The sequence below is a fragment of the Oncorhynchus tshawytscha genome, linkage group LG28 (genome assembly GCF_018296145.1).
Source record: "Oncorhynchus tshawytscha isolate Ot180627B linkage group LG28, Otsh_v2.0, whole genome shotgun sequence".
NCBI classification, from domain to species: domain Eukaryota; kingdom Metazoa; phylum Chordata; class Actinopteri; order Salmoniformes; family Salmonidae; genus Oncorhynchus; species Oncorhynchus tshawytscha.
The window spans coordinates 6,037,090-6,056,577 of NC_056456.1; the positions used below are offsets into that span (position 1 = coordinate 6,037,090).

Sequence of the window (19,488 nt, forward strand, 5' to 3'; positions counted from 1 at the left end):
CATAGTCTTTGTCGAGCAGGATAATGTAAATGTAGTTGTCCTACCTCTTGAATATGCCTGATGTGTCAGTGTCATTGCCAGTTGAAGTTGGTGTGTTTCTAAAGTCAATTTCAAGATTTTAACAAAAAAAGGAAACAGCAATGTGGTTGTATGTTCTGTTTTTTGCACTCACACCTGCAGTTGTTTTTCTCTTCCTGGCACGGATTCTGCTGATAGCAGCTATTTCGAAGAAGGGCAATGACTGTCATATGCAATATTTTCTCCCTACTAAACTTAGTTGATGCATTGACTGTAAATCGCTCTTAGATTAGAGCATCAGACAAATTAATACAATTGAAAAGTGATTGTTCTGTATGCACTGTATAGTCTAACCACACATAAACGCACACACAAAGTTATCATATTCTATGTTCTAGCCTAGAGTCTCACCTCCATCCCAGGTGTCTTGGTGAGTCTCTGTACCGTTCTGGGTTAATACTACTGAGGCGTCTTCTGGCACCGTGCTGTCACCATCAGGGTCTTCCTCCACTATGTGTAGCTTGTCCTCATCATCAGAGTCTGACTGGCCCTCCACAACATTGTTGTAATTTGTTACTGTGGAGACACAGAGAGAAAAGAAAGAGGATGGTCAATGAATAAGTAAGTAAAGAAGTAAATCTCAGCCAGAACAACCCATAGAGCAGGAGCCTATCTCCTGTATCTGTAGTAAGGTAGCTTGTTGTAACAAGTACACCCCCTGGACAGGAGGGGATAGTGGAAAATAATCTGGTAGTCGAAGTGCCTGGGCTTACAGTTTAGTGGGTCACTGTTGCATTGTTGTTGCAGAAATCTAACATACTATTATAATTGCTCAGTAGAAAGATAAGAGAATTACTAGGCCTACATGGAGATGCATTGGAATTGTTAAGTGGGAAAAACTGTTATAAAAAGTTTGGAAAACGTAATGGAAAATGCTAAAATCATTCCAAGTGCAACAAATAAAGAGTAACCTTTGTCCTCTAACCTTTGCTCTCTACGACATGTTGAAAGTTGAAATGATCCATAATAACACTGCTAGCTATCTTGAATGTAATTTTCTCAAGTGATGAACCCCGAGACCTCTGTTCCAGTGTTTACACAGCCCCATTGACGGATAAGAGAGAGAGAAATAGAGAGGGAGAGAGAGAGAGACCCATTGACGGATAAGAGAGGAGAAGAACGTGTTGATTTGATGCAGAGCAGCAGCACCTTCAAATAAGCTAGGCTGTGTATGCTAAGAGTATGTGTGTGCTAATGATGCATCCTAAATGGCACAGTATTCCCTACATAGTGTACTACGTTTGACCAGAGCCCTATGGGCCCTGGTCAAAAGTAGGGCACTATATAGGGAATGGGGCACCATGTGGGACACAGCCTATGCCTCATTCTCCCCTTTAGTCCAGTCATATTTCCTTCTGGGCTGATTCAGTGTTTTCTGCCGGGCAGGCAGATGATCATGCCATCATGACCAGACAAGAGCAGGTCGGGGTCGATGACAATCTAGATCGATGTGGAGGGTGGGTGTGTTGGTGACCGTGTGTGTGTGTGTGTCTGTGTGGAGTTACGGGTACATGCACCTAACCACAGAGTAATGAAGAAGCACTGTGACTGCAGCACCTGTCACCTGTGAACAAACAACCACTTCTTAGCCCTCATTAAACAACCTCCTCATCGCTCCCAACACACACATACACACACACACACACACACACACACACACACACGCGCACATACACTCCCTCCTGCATTTTCAAATGGGTCTCGTTTCTCACTCCAGCACCATGCAAACATCTTTCCTCCCTCCCGCCTCCCTCCTCCTCCTCGTAGTCTTCTTCACCCACCTCCCTGTGCCCCTGTACAGGAGCAGTTCATTCAAGCAGTATGGACGGCAATTTTTCACACAGTCCCCCATTAAAACAAAGTGCCTACAGATAAAATCAGTGACTGCAGCCATGTGAAATACATTTGCTCTCTCCAGGGTGATAAGCAAGTGATTATTTTTCCTCCCAGTTGCAGTTTGTCCTTTTCAGATGAACTCTCCAGGAGAAATAGCTCTGGGATGAAATGATGTGTAGGGCAGCCGGGCGGGAACAATAATGTCTGGTTTCAACCTGGAATGAGTGATGAGAAGTGCCATACTGATACATCATCTGCCATAGATTGGAAAGTACATCTGAAAAGCCAGATTGAACATATAGCCTAGGCTAGAATCGTTGTGAAATTAACCGAAAATGGCGGCCGATGTTCTGTGGTCAGAGGCGATAGTAAGGCGATCTGTTGTTTTTAACCATTCATCTGCGCAGTCTGCTTTGTTCTTAAGAGGCAGTAGTAAGACAGACAGATGGCAGCCCCGGGGCATCTAAGTCTTATCTGCATGTTATCACCATGCTACACTCACAGTGTTTAGATAACAGCCAGTCGTCACAGCTTGCCGCTAAATCAATTTCCCATCTCCTCCTATGGCTGTGTGTAATTAGACCTGCATAAACACCTGGCTGAAACAAGGCATGCACAGGGTGAGTATGACTGTGTGCAGCTGGTGGGATGGTGTTGGGTAGGGAGGGCTGGGCTGGGCTGGGGTGGACATAGACAATCACGGGTGCAGCCGCAGCTGGGGGGCTAGTGGGGGGGATGTAGCAACACAGAGAGACTCTAATTGTATTTGCTCATACTAGAGGCTCCTATGACAGAGGCACAGCCTGCTACTGATGATGGGAGGCAGGGTGTGGCATCATTCCCTTGTCTTTGTGTGGAAGCTGGCAGAGCAGTGCCATGATATGATAGCGGAGGAGAGAAGCTTGAGTAGTGGGCCAGTGGTCAAGATGGAGAGCAATGCCTCAGCCAGTGATGTATTTCAGTATGGTACTGCTGGTGAAATTGAGGTTATTTAAAAAAATATATATGTTTACCTTTATTTAACTAGGCAAGTCAGTTAAGTCTTATTTACAATGGCAGACCGTGGCCAAAACCTAACCCGGACCACGCTGGGCCAATTGTGCGCCGCCCTATGGGACTCCTAATCACGGCCGGTTGTGATGCAGCCTGGAATCGAACCAGTGTCTGTAGTGATGCTTCAAGCACTTCAAGCACTTCAAGCAGTTAATACTCCCAAACATGAGCCCTTGCCTGCCCTGCCTTTTTAGTGCTGCCTAATAACAGCATTTTTGTGTACAGTGGCACTTTAGAAGGCAGAGTCAAAGTGGTTTTCCAAAGTATTTTCTTATTTGTCCAAAGAAATTATAATCAGGCACGCTGGCGTCTGTTCAATCTCTGAGGAAGCGAGCGCAAAGATGAGAAGGAGAACCGGAGGTAAACCTTGTTAGGTTGCTGTTACTATAGCACATTTTGTTAGCCCATGATGATGTTATTCAGAGTTATTGATCTCGTAAGCCAGATTCGAGTAATTTACATTTAAACATGTTGACTCAAAAGCTTCACTGAGGGACTACCCAGTCTAGCTAGCAGTGCTGTTTCATTAGCAACCTAGCACATTTTATGCGCAGGGTTTTGACAGGAAAGTGAAAGGGGGATGCCTAGTCAGTTGTACAACTGAATGCCTTCAACTGAAATGTGTCTTCCGCATTTAACCCAACCCCTCTGAATCAGAGGGGTGCGGTGCAGAACAACAGATTTTTACTTTGTCAGTAGAGTTATTGATTAGCTATCTGGACACTGAATACAACTGCTGGAGCTCTGCATCACCAACAGACAAAGTATCACTAACTAACCAATTACTGTCTAATCAAGTACTGTCCAAATATGCTAAAATTACTAATAAAGATAGCTAGCTAACTTAAGGCTAACATGGCTAACATGACAGTAGCTACGTTTGGTAACATCAGCTCAATTAGCTAGCTAACATTAAGGTTATCTGTTGAAAAAACAAAGCTGGCTATACAGAATTGAAGATGTAGCTCAGCAAACACAGAGGTGGTTGTTGTATTTGCAGAAGTAAGTTAATAGATTGTGTGTGTGTTTACAATACAATTATTTAGCATCTAGCTACATAGATGGGTTGGCTGACAACGTCATGAAAACGATGTGTGCGCTTCCATGGGGCATAAATATTTGAGCTGTTCTTGCCATAATATTGTATTGCTCTTTTACCAAATAGGGCTATCTTCTATATACCACCCCTACCTTGTCACAACACAACTGATTGGCTCAAACGCATTAAGAAGGCAAGATATTCCACAAATTAACTTTAACAGGGCACACCTGTTAATTGAAATGGATTCCACGCCTCAAGAAGCTGGTTGAGAGAATGCCAAGAGAGCGCAAAACTGTCATCAAGGCAAAGGGTGGTTGCTTTGAAGAATCTCAAATATAAAATAGATTTAAATTTGTTTAACGCTTTTTTGGTTACTACATGATTCCATATGTGTTATTTCATAGTGTTGATGTCTTCACTATTATTTAAAAATAAAGAAAAACCCTGGAATGAGTAGGTGTGTCCAAACTTTTGACTGGTACTGTACATACTAACACCCTTGGGAAAGAGTGAAGTCAAAGACAGGTTTGCACCTACAGTTTCATTTTGTTACATTTTTTATCTTTATGGATGGACTAGCATCCTAGTACTGTGTAATATAACTCGCAAACATTGTGAATATTTAGTTGGAGAAAGGATTGTATGCTGGTAAGTACATGTGTGTAAAAGTGTGAAGTGTTGTTACTACAGGGGTGTTGGAGGGGGTGTATTTATTTTTGTGTAATTAGGTAGAAATATTGTTCTGTAGCTAATTGACCTTGGAATCTGTGATTTATTACCACAAATATTCTAAAATCATGATTTTCAAGCATGTTTGTACATATTATCTGCAAAAGTTGTCACCCCCCCCCACTCTACAGTTATAATTCAAGCCTACTGCTAACATGAGGTTATGCAGTTCAAACGTAATCCAAAAGTTGACCCCCCCACTCTACAGTTATAATTCAAGCCTACTGCTAACATGAGGTTATGCAGTTCAAACGTAATCCAAAAGTTGTCCCCCCCCACTCTACAGTTATAATTCAAGCCTACTGCTAACATGAGGTTATGCAGTTCAAACGTAATCCAAAAGTTGTCCCCCCACTCTACAGTTATAATTCAAGCCTACTGCTAACATGAGGTTATGCAGTTCAAACGTAATCCAAAAGTTGCCCCCCCCCACTCTACAGTTATAATTCAAGCCTACTGCTAACATGAGGTTATGCAGTTCAAACGTAATCCAAAAGTTGTCCCCCCCCACTCTACAGTTATAATTCAAGCCTACTGCTAACATGAGGTTATGCAGTTCAAACGTAATCCAAAAGTTGTCCCCCCCTCCCCCACTCTACAGTTATAATTCAAGCCTACTGCTAACATGAGGTTATGCAGTTCAAACGTAATCAAAAAAAGTTGTCCCCCTCCCCCACTCTACAGTTATAATTCAAGCCTACTGCTAACATGAGGTTATGCAGTTCAAACGTAATCCAAAAGTTGTCCCCCCCCACTCTACAGTTATAATTCAAGCCTACTGCTAACATGAGGTTATGCAGTTCAAACGTAATCCAAAAGTTGTCCCCCCCACTCTACAGTTATAATTCAAGCCTACTGCTAACATGAGGTTATGCAGTTCAAACGTAATCCAAAAGTTGTCCCCCCCCCCCCCACTCTACAGTTATAATTCAAGCCTACTGCTAACATGAGGTTATGCAGTTCAAACGTAATCCAAAAGTTGTCCCCCCCCACTCTACAGTTATAATTCAAGCCTACTGCTAACATGAGGTTATGCAGTTCAAACGTAATCCAAAAGTTGTCCCCCCCCACTCTACAGTTATAATTCAAGCCTACTGCTAACATGAGGTTATGCAGTTCAAACGTAATCCAAAAGTTGTCCCCCCACTCTACAGTTATAATTCAAGCCTACTGCTAACATGAGGTTATGCAGTTCAAACGTAATCCAAAAGTTGTCCCCCCCACTCTACAGTTATAATTCAAGCCTACTGCTAACATGAGGTTATGCAGTTCAAACGTAATCCAAAAGTTGTCCCCCCACTCTACAGTTATAATTCAAGCCTACTGCTAACATGAGGTTATGCAGTTCAAACGTAATCCAAAAGTTGTCCCCCCCCACTCTACAGTTATAATTCAAGCCTACTGCTAACATGAGGTTATGCAGTTCAAACGTAATCCAAAAGTTGTCACCCCCCACTCTACAGTTATAATTCAAGCCTACTGCTAACATGAGGTTATGCAGTTCAAACGTAATCCAAAAGTTGTCCCCCCCCCCACCCACTCTACAGTTATAATTCAAGCCTACTGCTAACATGAGGTTATGCAGTTCAAACGTAATCCAAAAGTTGTCCCCCCCCCACTCTACAGTTATAATTCAAGCCTACTGCTAACATGAGGTTATGCAGTTCAAACGTAATCCAAAAGTTGTCCCCCCCCACTCTACAGTTATAATTCAAGCCTACTGCTAACATGAGGTTATGCAGTTCAAACGTAATCCAAAAGTTGTCCCCCCACTCTACAGTTATAATTCAAGCCTACTGCTAACATGAGGTTATGCAGTTCAAACGTAATCCAAAAGTTGCCCCCCCCCCCACTCTACAGTTATAATTCAAGCCTACTGCTAACATGAGGTTATGCAGTTCAAACGTAATCCAAAAGTTGTCCCCCCCCCCCCACTCTACAGTTATAATTCAAGCCTACTGCTAACATGAGGTTATGCAGTTCAAACGTAATCCAAAAGTTGTCCCCCCCACTCTACAGTTATAATTCAAGCCTACTGCTAACATGAGGTTATGCAGTTCAAACGTAATCCAAAAGTTGTCCCCCCCACTCTACAGTTATAATTCAAGCCTACTGCTAACATGAGGTTATGCAGTTCAAACGTAATCCAAAAGTTGTCCCCCCCCCCACTCTACAGTTATAATTCAAGCCTACTGCTAACATGAGGTTATGCAGTTCAAACGTAATCCAAAAGTTGTCCCCCCACTCTACAGTTATAATTCAAGCCTACTGCTAACATGAGGTTATGCAGTTCAAACGTAATCCAAAAGTTGTCCCCCCACTCTACAGTTATAATTCAAGCCTACTGCTAACATGAGGTTATGCAGTTCAAACGTAATCCAAAAGTTGTCCCCCCACTCTACAGTTATAATTCAAGCCTACTGCTAACATGAGGTTATGCAGTTCAAACGTAATCCAAAAGTTGTCCCCCCCCCCACTCTACAGTTATAATTCAAGCCTACTGCTAACATGAGGTTATGCAGTTCAAACGTAATCCAAAAGTTGTCCCCCCCACTCTACAGTTATAATTCAAGCCTACTGCTAACATGAGGTTATGCAGTTCAAACGTAATCCAAAAGTTGTCCCCCCACTCTACAGTTATAATTCAAGCCTACTGCTAACATGAGGTTATGCAGTTCAAACGTAATCCAAAAGTTGTCCCCCCCACTCTACAGTTATAATTCAAGCCTACTGCTAACATGAGGTTATGCAGTTCAAACGTAATCCAAAAGTTGTCCCCCTCCCCCACTCTACAGTTATAATTCAAGCCTACTGCTAACATGAGGTTATGCAGTTCAAACGTAATCCAAAAGTTGTCCCCCCCACTCTACAGTTATAATTCAAGCCTACTGCTAACATGAGGTTATGCAGTTCAAACGTAATCCAAAAGTTGTTCAAACGTAATCCCCCCCACTCTACAGTTATAATTCAAGCCTACTGCTAACATGAGGTTATGCAGTTCAAACGTAATCCAAAAGTTGTCCCCCCACTCTACAGTTATAATTCAAGCCTACTGCTAACATGAGGTTATGCAGTTCAAACGTAATCCAAAAGTTGTCCCCCCCACTCTACAGTTATAATTCAAGCCTACTGCTAACATGAGGTTATGCAGTTCAAACGTAATCCAAAAGTTGTCCCCCCACTCTACAGTTATAATTCAAGCCTACTGCTAACATGAGGTTATGCAGTTCAAACGTAATCCAAAAGTTGTCCCCCCACTCTACAGTTATAATTCAAGCCTACTGCTAACATGAGGTTATGCAGTTCAAACGTAATCCAAAAGTTGTCCCCCCCACTCTACAGTTATAATTCAAGCCTACTGCTAACATGAGGTTATGCAGTTCAAACGTAATCCAAAAGTTGTCCCCCCCCACTCTACAGTTATAATTCAAGCCTACTGCTAACATGAGGTTATGCAGTTCAAACGTAATCAAAAGTTGTCCCCCCCACTCTACAGTTATAATTCAAGCCTACTGCTAACATGAGGTTATGCAGTTCAAACGTAATCCAAAAGTTGTCCCCCCACTCTACAGTTATAATTCAAGCCTACTGCTAACATGAGGTTATGCAGTTCAAACGTAATCCAAAAGTTGTCCCCCCCACTCTACAGTTATAATTCAAGCCTACTGCTAACATGAGGTTATGCAGTTCAAACGTAATCCAAAAGTTGTGTCCCCCACTCTACAGTTATAATTCAAGCCTACTGCTAACATGAGGTTATGCAGTTCAAACGTAATCCAAAAGTTGTCCCCCACTCTACAGTTATAATTCAAGCCTACTGCTAACATGAGGTTATGCAGTTCAAACGTAATCCAAAAGTTGTCCCCCCCCACTCTACAGTTATAATTCAAGCCTACTGCTAACATGAGGTTATGCAGTTCAAACGTAATCCAAAAGTTGTCCCCCCACTCTACAGTTATAATTCAAGCCTACTGCTAACATGAGGTTATGCAGTTCAAACGTAATCCAAAAGTTGTCCCCCCACTCTACAGTTATAATTCAAGCCTACTGCTAACATGAGGTTATGCAGTTCAAACGTAATCCAAAAGTTGTCCCCCCACTCTACAGTTATAATTCAAGCCTACTGCTAACATGAGGTTATGCAGTTCAAACGTAATCCAAAAGTTGTCCCCCCCACTCTACAGTTATAATTCAAGCCTACTGCTAACATGAGGTTATGCAGTTCAAACGTAATCCAAAAGTTGTCCCCCCCCCCACTCTACAGTTATATTCAAGCCTACTGCTAACATGAGGTTATGCAGTTCAAACGTAATCCAAAAGTTGTCCCCCCACTCTACAGTTATAATTCAAGCCTACTGCTAACATGAGGTTATGCAGTTCAAACGTAATCCAAAAGTTGTCCCCCCCCCACTCTACAGTTATAATTCAAGCCTACTGCTAACATGAGGTTATGCAGTTCAAACGTAACGTAGTTGTCCCCCCCCACTCTACAGTTATAATTCAAAACATGAGGTTATGCAGTCCCCCCCACTCTACAGTTATAATTCAAGCCTACTGCTAACATGAGGTTATGCAGTTCAAACGTAATCCAAAAGTTGTCCCCCCCCACTCTACAGTTATAATTCAAGCCTACTGCTAACATGAGGTTATGCAGTTCAAACGTAATCCAAAAGTTGTCCCCCCCCCACTCTACAGTTATAATTCAAGCCTACTGCTAACATGAGGTTATGCAGTTCAAACGTAATCCAAAAGTTGTCCCCCCCCCCCACTCTACAGTTATAATTCAAGCCTACTGCTAACATGAGGTTATGCAGTTCAAACGTAATCCAAAAGTTGTCCCCCCCCCACTCTACAGTTATAATTCAAGCCTACTGCTAACATGAGGTTATGCAGTTCAAACGTAATCCAAAAGTTGTCCCCCCCCACTCTACAGTTATAATTCAAGCCTACTGCTAACATGAGGTTATGCAGTTCAAACGTAATCCAAAAGTTGTACTGCCCCCCCCCCACTCTACAGTTATAATTCAAGCCTACTGCTAACATGAGGTTATGCAGTTCAAACGTAATCCAAAAGTTGTCCCCCTCCCCCCACTCTACAGTTATAATTCAAGCCTACTGCTAACATGAGGTTATGCAGTTCAAACGTAATCCAAAAGTTGTCCCCCCCCACTCTACAGTTATAATTCAAGCCTACTGCTAACATGAGGTTATGCAGTTCAAACGTAATCCAAAAGTTGTCCCCCCCCCCACTCTACAGTTATAATTCAAGCCTACTGCTAACATGAGGTTATGCAGTTCAAACGTAATCCAAAAGTTGTCCCCCCACTCTACAGTTATAATTCAAGCCTACTGCTAACATGAGGTTATGCAGTTCAAACGTAATCCAAAAGTTGTCCCCCCTCCCCCACTCTACAGTTATAATTCAAGCCTACTGCTAACATGAGGTTATGCAGTTCAAACGTAATCCAAAAGTTGCCCCCCACTCTACAGTTATAATTCAAGCCTACTGCTAACATGAGGTTATGCAGTTCAAACGTAATCCAAAAGTTGTCCCCCCACTCTACAGTTATAATTCAAGCCTACTGCTAACATGAGGTTATGCAGTTCAAACGTAATCCAAAAGTTGTCACCCCCCACTCTACAGTTATAATTCAAGCCTACTGCTAACATGAGGTTATGCAGTTCAAACGTAATCCAAAAGTTGTCCAAAAGTTGTCCCCCCCTCCCCCCCTAACATGAGGTTATGCAGTTCAAACGTAATCCAAAAGTTGTCCCCCCACTCTACAGTTATAATTCAAGCCTACTGCTAACATGAGGTTATGCAGTTCAAACGTAATCCAAAAGTTGCCCCCCTCCCCCCACTCTACAGTTATAATTCAAGCCTACTGCTAACATGAGGTTATGCAGTTCAAACGTAATCCAAAAGTTGTCCCCCCCCCCCCCCACTCTACAGTTATAATTCAAGCCTACTGCTAACATGAGGTTATGCAGTTCAAACGTAATCCAAAAGTTGTCCCCCCCCCCACTCTACAGTTATAATTCAAGCCTACTGCTAACATGAGGTTATGCAGTTCAAACGTAATCCAAAAGTTGTCCCCCCACTCTACAGTTATAATTCAAGCCTACTGCTAACATGAGGTTATGCAGTTCAAACGTAATCCAAAAGTTGTCCCCCCACTCTACAGTTATAATTCAAGCCTACTGCTAACATGAGGTTATGCAGTTCAAACGTAATCCAAAAGTTGTCCCCCCACTCTACAGTTATAATTCAAGCCTACTGCTAACATGAGGTTATGCAGTTCAAACGTAATCCAAAAGTTGTCCCCCACCCCCCACTCTACAGTTATAATTCAAGCCTACTGCTAACATGAGGTTATGCAGTTCAAACGTAATCCAAAAGTTGTCCCCCCACTCTACAGTTATAATTCAAGCCTACTGCTAACATGAGGTTATGCAGTTCAAACGTAATCCAAAAGTTGTCCCCCCCCACTCTACAGTTATAATTCAAGCCTACTGCTAACATGAGGTTATGCAGTTCAAAGTTCAAAAAACGTAATCCAAAAGTTTGTCCCCCCCCACTCTACAGTTATAATTCAAGCCTACTGCTAACATGAGGTTATGCAGTTCAAACGTAATCCAAAAGTTGTCCCCCCCCCACTCTACAGTTATAATTCAAGCCTACTGCTAACATGAGGTTATGCAGTTCAAACGTAATCCAAAAGTTGTCCCCCCCCACTCTACAGTTATAATTCAAGCCTACTGCTAACATGAGGTTATGCAGTTCAAACGTAATCCAAAAGTTGTCCCCCCACTCTACAGTTATAATTCAAGCCTACTGCTAACATGAGGTTATGCAGTTCAAACGTAATCCAAAAGTTGTCCCCCCCCCCCCCACTCTACAGTTATAATTCAAGCCTACTGCTAACATGAGGTTATGCAGTTCAAACGTAATCCAAAAGTTGCCCCCCCACTCTACAGTTATAATTCAAGCCTACTGCTAACATGAGGTTATGCAGTTCAAACGTAATCCAAAAGTTGTCCCCCTCCCCCACTCTACAGTTATAATTCAAGCCTACTGCTAACATGAGGTTATGCAGTTCAAACGTAATCCAAAAGTTGTCCCCCCACTCTACAGTTATAATTCAAGCCTACTGCTAACATGAGGTTATGCAGTTCAAACGTAATCCAAAAGTTGTCCCCCCCCCACTCTACAGTTATAATTCAAGCCTACTGCTAACATGAGGTTATGCAGTTCAAACGTAATCCAAAAGTTGTCCCCCCCCACTCTACAGTTATAATTCAAGCCTACTGCTAACATGAGGTTATGCAGTTCAAACGTAATCCAAAAGTTGTCCCCCCCCACTCTACAGTTATAATTCAAGCCTACTGCTAACATGAGGTTATGCAGTTCAAACGTAATCCAAAAGTTGTCCCCCCCACTCTACAGTTATAATTCAAGCCTACTGCTAACATGAGGTTATGCAGTTCAAACGTAATCCAAAAGTTGTCACCCCCCCCACTCTACAGTTATAATTCAAGCCTACTGCTAACATGAGGTTATGCAGTTCAAACGTAATCCAAAAGTTGTCCCCCCCCACTCTACAGTTATAATTCAAGCCTACTGCTAACATGAGGTTATGCAGTTCAAACGTAATCCAAAAGTTGTCCCCCCCCCCACTCTACAGTTATAATTCAAGCCTACTGCTAACATGAGGTTATGCAGTTCAAACGTAATCCAAAAGTTGTCCCCCCACTCTACAGTTATAATTCAAGCCTACTGCTAACATGAGGTTATGCAGTTCAAACGTAATCAAAGTTGTCACCCCCTCCCCCACTCTACAGTTATATTTCAAGCCTACTGCTAACATGAGGTTATGCAGTTCAAAGTTCAAACGTAATCCAAAAGTTGTCCCCCCCACTCTACAGTTATAATTCAAGCCTACTGCTAACATGAGGTTATGCAGTTCAAACGTAATCAAAAGTTGTCCCCCCCACTCTACAGTTATAATTCAAGCCTACTGCTAACATGAGGTTATGCAGTTCAAACGTAATCCAAAAGTTGTCCACCCCCCCCACTCTACAGTTATAATTCAAGCCTACTGCTAACATGAGGTTATGCAGTTCAAACGTAATCCAAAAGTTGTCCCCCCACTCTACAGTTATAATTCAAGCCTACTGCTAACATGAGGTTATGCAGTTCAAACGTAATCCAAAAGTTGTCCCCCCCCACTCTACAGTTATAATTCAAGCCTACTGCTAACATGAGGTTATGCAGTTCAAACGTAATCCAAAAGTTGTCCCCCCTCTACAGTTATAATTCAAGCCTACTGCTAACATGAGGTTATGCAGTTCAAACGTAATCCAAAAGTTGTCCCCCCCACTCTACAGTTATAATTCAAGCCTACTGCTAACATGAGGTTATGCAGTTCAAACGTAATCCAAAAGTTGTCCCCCCCCACTCTACAGTTATAATTCAAGCCTACTGCTAACATGAGGTTATGCAGTTCAAACGTAATCCAAAAGTTGTCCCCCCCCACTCTACAGTTATAATTCAAGCCTACTGCTAACTGAGGTTATGCAGTTCAAACGTAATCCAAAAGTTGTCCCCCCACTCTACAGTTATAATTCAAGCCTACTGCTAACATGAGGTTATGCAGTTCAAACGTAATCCAAAAGTTGTCCCCCCCACTCTACAGTTATAATTCAAGCCTACTGCTAACATGAGGTTATGCAGTTCAAACGTAATCCAAAAGTTGTTCAAACCCCCCCCACTCTACAGTTATAATTCAAGCCTACTGCTAACATGAGGTTATGCAGTTCAAACGTAATCCAAAAGTTGTCCCCCCACTCTACAGTTATAATTCAAGCCTACTGCTAACATGAGGTTATGCAGTTCAAACGTAATCCAAAAGTTGTCCCCCCACTCTACAGTTATAATTCAAGCCTACTGCTAACATGAGGTTATGCAGTTCAAACGTAATCCAAAAGTTGTCCCCCCCACTCTACAGTTATAATTCAAGCCTACTGCTAACATGAGGTTATGCAGTTCAAACGTAATCCAAAAGTTGTCCCCCCCACTCTACAGTTATAATTCAAGCCTACTGCTAACATGAGGTTATGCAGTTCAAACGTAATCCAAAAGTTGTCCCCCCCACTCTACAGTTATAATTCAAGCCTACTGCTAACATGAGGTTATGCAGTTCAAACGTAATCCAAAAGTTGTCCCCCCCACTCTACAGTTATAATTCAAGCCTACTGCTAACATGAGGTTATGCAGTTCAAACGTAATCCAAAAGTTGTCACCCCCCCCCACTCTACAGTTATAATTCAAGCCTACTGCTAACATGAGGTTATGCAGTTCAAACGTAATCCAAAAGTTGTCAAAAGTTGTCCCCCCCACTCTACAGTTATAATTCAAGCCTACTGCTAACATGAGGTTATGCAGTTCAAACGTAATCCAAAAGTTGTCCCCCCCCACTCTACAGTTATAATTCAAGCCTACTGCTAACATGAGGTTATGCAGTTCAAACGTAATCCAAAAGTTGTCCCCCCCCCCTCTACAGTTATAATTCAAGCCTACTGCTAACATGAGGTTATGCAGTTCAAACGTAATAACCACTCTAAAGTTATATTCAAGCCTACTGCTAACATGAGGTTATGCAGTTCAAACGTAATCCAAAAGTTGTCCCCCCCCACTCTACAGTTATAATTCAAGCCTACTGCTAACATGAGGTTATGCAGTTCAAACGTAATCCAAAAGTTGTCCCCCCACTCTACAGTTATAATTCAAGCCTACTGCTAACATGAGGTTATGCAGTTCAAACGTAATCCAAAAGTTGCCCCCCACTCTACAGTTATAATTCAAGCCTACTGCTAACATGAGGTTATGCAGTTCAAACGTAATCCAAAAGTTGTCAGCCTACTGCTAACCCCCCTCCCCCACTCTACAGTTATAATTCAAGCCTACTGCTAACATGAGGTTATGCAGTTCAAACGTAATCCAAAAGTTGTCCCCCCCCACTCTACAGTTATAATTCAAGCCTACTGCTAACATGAGGTTATGCAGTTCAAACGTAATCCAAAAGTTGTCCACATGAGGTTATGCAGTTCCCCCCCCACTCTACAGTTATAATTCAAGCCTACTGCTAACATGAGGTTATGCAGTTCAAACGTAATCCAAAAGTTGTCCCCCACTCTACAGTTATAATTCAAGCCTACTGCTAACGTGAGGTTATGCAGTTCAAACGTAATCCAAAAGTTGTCCCCCAAAAGTTGTCCCTCTACAGTTATAATTCAAGCCTACTGCTAACATGAGGTTATGCAGTTCAAACGTAATCCAAAAGTTGTCCCCCCACTCTACAGTTATAATTCAAGCCTACTGCTAACATGAGGTTATGCAGTTCAAACGTAATCCAAAAGTTGTCCCCCCCCCCCCACTCTACAGTTATAATTCAAGCCTACTGCTAACATGAGGTTATGCAGTTCAAACGTAATCCAAAAGTTGTCCCCCCCCACTCTACAGTTATAATTCAAGCCTACTGCTAACATGAGGTTATGCAGTTCAAACGTAATCCAAAAGTTGTCCCCCCCCCCCCACTCTACAGTTATAATTCAAGCCTACTGCTAACATGAGGTTATGCAGTTCAAACGTAATCCAAAAGTTGTCCCCCCCACTCTACAGTTATAATTCAAGCCTACTGCTAACATGAGGTTATGCAGTTCAAACGTAATCCAAAAGTTGTCCCCCCCCACTCTACAGTTATAATTCAAGCCTACTGCTAACATGAGGTTATGCAGTTCAAACGTAATCCAAAAGTTGTCCCCCCCCACTCTACAGTTATAATTCAAGCCTACTGCTAACATGAGGTTATGCAGTTCAAACGTAATCCAAAAGTTGTCCCCCCCCACTCTACAGTTATAATTCAAGCCTACTGCTAACATGAGGTTATGCAGTTCAAACGTAATCCAAAAGTTGTCCCCCCCCCCACTCTACAGTTATAATTCAAGCCTACTGCTAACATGAGGTTATGCAGTTCAAACGTAATCCAAAAGTTGTCCCCCCCCCACTCTACAGTTATAATTCAAGCCTACTGCTAACATGAGGTTATGCAGTTCAAACGTAATCCAAAAGTTGTCACCCCCTCCCACTCTACAGTTATAATTCAAGCCTACTGCTAACATGAGGTTATGCAGTTCAAACGTAATCCAAAAGTTGTCCCCCCCACTCTACAGTTATAATTCAAGCCTACTGCTAACATGAGGTTATGCAGTTCAAACGTAATCCAAAAGTTGTCCCCCCCCCCCCACTCTACAGTTATAATTCAAGCCTACTGCTAACATGAGGTTATGCAGTTCAAACGTAATCCAAAAGTTGTCCCCCCCCCCACTCTACAGTTATAATTCAAGCCTACTGCTAACATGAGGTTATGCAGTTCAAACGTAATCCAAAAGTTGTCACCCCCCCCACTCTACAGTTATAATTCAAGCCTACTGCTAACATGAGGTTATGCAGTTCAAACGTAATCCAAAAGTTGTGCCCCCCACTCCCCCACTCTACAGTTATAATTCAAGCCTACTGCTAACATGAGGTTATGCAGTTCAAACGTAATCCAAAAGTTGTCCCCCCACCCCCCACTCTACAGTTATAATTCAAGCCTACTGCTAACATGAGGTTATGCAGTTCAAACGTAATACAAAAATTGTCCCCCCCCCACTCTACAGTTATAATTCAAGCCTACTGCTAACGTGAGGTTATGCAGTTCAAACGTAATCCAAAGGAAGTCAACCTAAAATCCCAATCCTGCTATATTACATGTAACTACTAAAGTGTTTTGTGCAAAACATGCATTAGTGGTGTAGGCTGCCACCATTTTGAAACTGCACAGTGAGCGCAGCATGACAATCTCACATTAGTTAGCAGTAATGTCACCAACATCAACAAGAGGCTTTTTCTATTGCCAGTCAAATATTGGACAAGGTTTATGAAAACATTGCAACAAAATTATAAATACTTTTCCCAACTATTTTTCTTCATGGAAAATTAAGATATAGTTATGCATTTGTAATTTGTACCCATATTCCATGGGTTTACTGACTGGTTAAACTGACCCCAACCCATTGAATTAATATTAAGAAGTGTTCATTATTAGGCGTCAGGAGAGCACAGCGCATGGAGGAAAGCAGTGAGATATGCAACATAGCGTTATGGTTTTTGCAAAATGTTCACGGCTAGCGTGCGAGGCCAAGAGTGCGGGACGCTTCATTTTGGTCACGCAGAGATAAAATCCCCCCTTCCGGAGTCAGCCCCAGGTCTTCAGGGTTGAGACCCGGATGTTCTGAATGTCTAGTGATGTCTCTGATGTAAACTATATTTTGTCTCCAAATGTTTATTGATGACATAAATAGATTTGCACAATGAGCACTTGTTGTCTCTCAAATACAATGTCACAGTTGTTGGTTTGCTAGCTAGTGAATTTGAGCCACATTAGCATTGCCATGAAATCAGTCAAAACAAGACATGGCATCAAGACAAGATAAAACTAGCTAAAACGAGCCACCTATGATTCCCCAAATTGTTGGTAGCGATCTGACCATTCAGAATCATAACAAAGCACGGCTTCTGGCCCCATCGATGCACGCTCATCATTTTTGTGACGTTGTCAGCCAACCCCTCTACAGGACTCTAGCCAAAGTATCACTATAAGAATAGGTGCCAATTGGCACACACATCACCAACTCAGTATAGCAGCTCTTTACAGAAAAGATGAGACGCCACTTTGTGTGTGACGACCTGAAAGACCATGAATCATGAATTCAAAGTTAGAAAGCTATTTATACTTACCTGGGTCACCTTTCATCTTTTTTAAGACATAGCCTACCTATTAAATGTAGCTTGTTTTCTGACTACTTCTGTGAAACTGGGCAGAATACTATATAATCTACCAATGACTGCTTAGTAACAATATGAGCCTATTTTTTTGACTATATCCCAAATGGAACCGTATTCCCTATGTAGTGCACTACTTTTGACCAAGGCCCTAAGGGATCTTGTCAAAAGTAGTGCACTACATAGGGAATAGGGGGTCATCTTATTCCTCCCATCCAATGCAGCATCCACTTCAAAATACTGCACATCTTCCTGGTTTAAAGTGACATTCCTAGTCTTCTGAAAACCATACTGTACTTCCTGATTCCCTCTACAGGCTCATGAAATAGTCTAGCAGCACATAAACTGCCCTACACACAGTCACTGCCCTACTAGTCCCCATCACACATTTTATTTTTTTATTTTTTATTTTACCAGGTAGGTTGACTGAGAACACATTCTCATTTACAGCAACAACCTGGGGAATAGTTACAGGGGAGAGGAGGGGGATGAATGAGACAATTGTAAGCTGGGGATGATTAGGTGGCCAGATTGGGAATTTAGCCAGGACACCGGGGTTAACACCCCTACTCTTACAATAAGTGCCATGGTATCTTTAATGACCTCAGAGAGTCAGGACACCCGTTTAACGTCCCATCTGAAAGACGGCACCCTACACAGAGCAGTGTCCCCAATCACTGCCCTGGGGCATTGGAATGTTTTTTAGACCAGAGGAAAGAGTGCGTCCTACTGGCCCTCCAACACCACTTCCAGCAGCATCTGGTCTCCCATCCAGAGACTGACCAGGACCAACCCTGCTTAGCTTCAGAAGCAAGCCAGCAGTGGGCTGCAGGGTGTTATGCTGCTGGCACGTGTCAACCTATTCCCTATATAGTGCACTACTGTCGACCAGAGCCCTATGGGGCCAGGTCTTTAAGTAGTGCACTATATAGGGTGCCATTTGGGATGCAGGCAGTATGCCTATCAACCTGTGTAACCAATTTAAGTCTATTACTCTATATTTGGCAAATGAGCATGCATCAGGAGGAGGTAAACAAACTAGACAAACTAGACAAACTAATTTGAAACACACCTGAAAAAAATGTGGGCCAATTTGAAAACAGCGTGTCCATTTCTGGGAAGAAATAATAGCTAGGTCTAATGCGGAGGTGCTGGTGACTAAGGAGGTGTAGGCTACTTGACAGACTGTCAGAGCAGTACTCACAGAGGATGGATCTCAAATGGTACTCAATTCCCTATATGGTGCCCTACTTTTGACCAGGGCCCATATGGCCCCATAGGGCTCTGGTCAGAATTAGTGCACTATGTAGGGAATAGGGTGTCATTTGAGACGTATCCAGATCGTGCTAACACCGCCTTTAATGAGTGGTCATATAAATCAGTACAGATAGGGGGCAGCACAGAGCAGGTTTAGCAACAGACAAAACAATACAAAAACTGCTACATACACACACACACACTGCTAGTTATTTATTGAGCAGCAGCTTCTCCTGGTATTGTGTGTGTGTGCGTTTGTATGTGTGTGTGCGTCTTTCTGGAAGTAGTACACTACATAGGAAAGAGCAGCAAGAGACAAGTACATTCATGTATTCACACGGACACAGCCTGTCTGTTTGATTGAGCTGTTAACATAGAACAGGGAGGCCAATCAACAACGTAGGAGTCCTCTGTAGCCACGTCACAGCAGAATCCGCTGTTAGACAAACTTTCCACCTTCTCCGGCCGCTCTGACATAAACTGCCGAAGAAAACAGCAAGGAAAAGGTCAACAGTGGAATCATATAGGAAATAAGAACATACAGGTTGCTATGTTTCAAAGCACTCTCAGTATAAAGACTTGCACAGGCACAGGCACAGACACACAC

General features: G+C 42.5%; 1 protein-coding gene across 3 annotated transcripts in view; it reads right to left on the reverse strand.

Annotated features, from left to right (window-relative positions):
• The window catches only part of LOC112226560 (zinc finger E-box-binding homeobox 1), a 116,136-nt gene that overhangs the window by 49,269 nt on the left and 47,379 nt on the right, over nt 1-19,488 (reverse strand). For all 3 annotated transcript variants that reach the window (XM_024390959.2, XM_024390958.2, XM_042307727.1), the window contains exon 2: nt 430-594. In XM_024390959.2, coding sequence (XP_024246727.1) covers nt 430-594 — 165 coding nt within the window. The remainder of the gene's footprint in view (nt 1-429; nt 595-19,488) is intronic.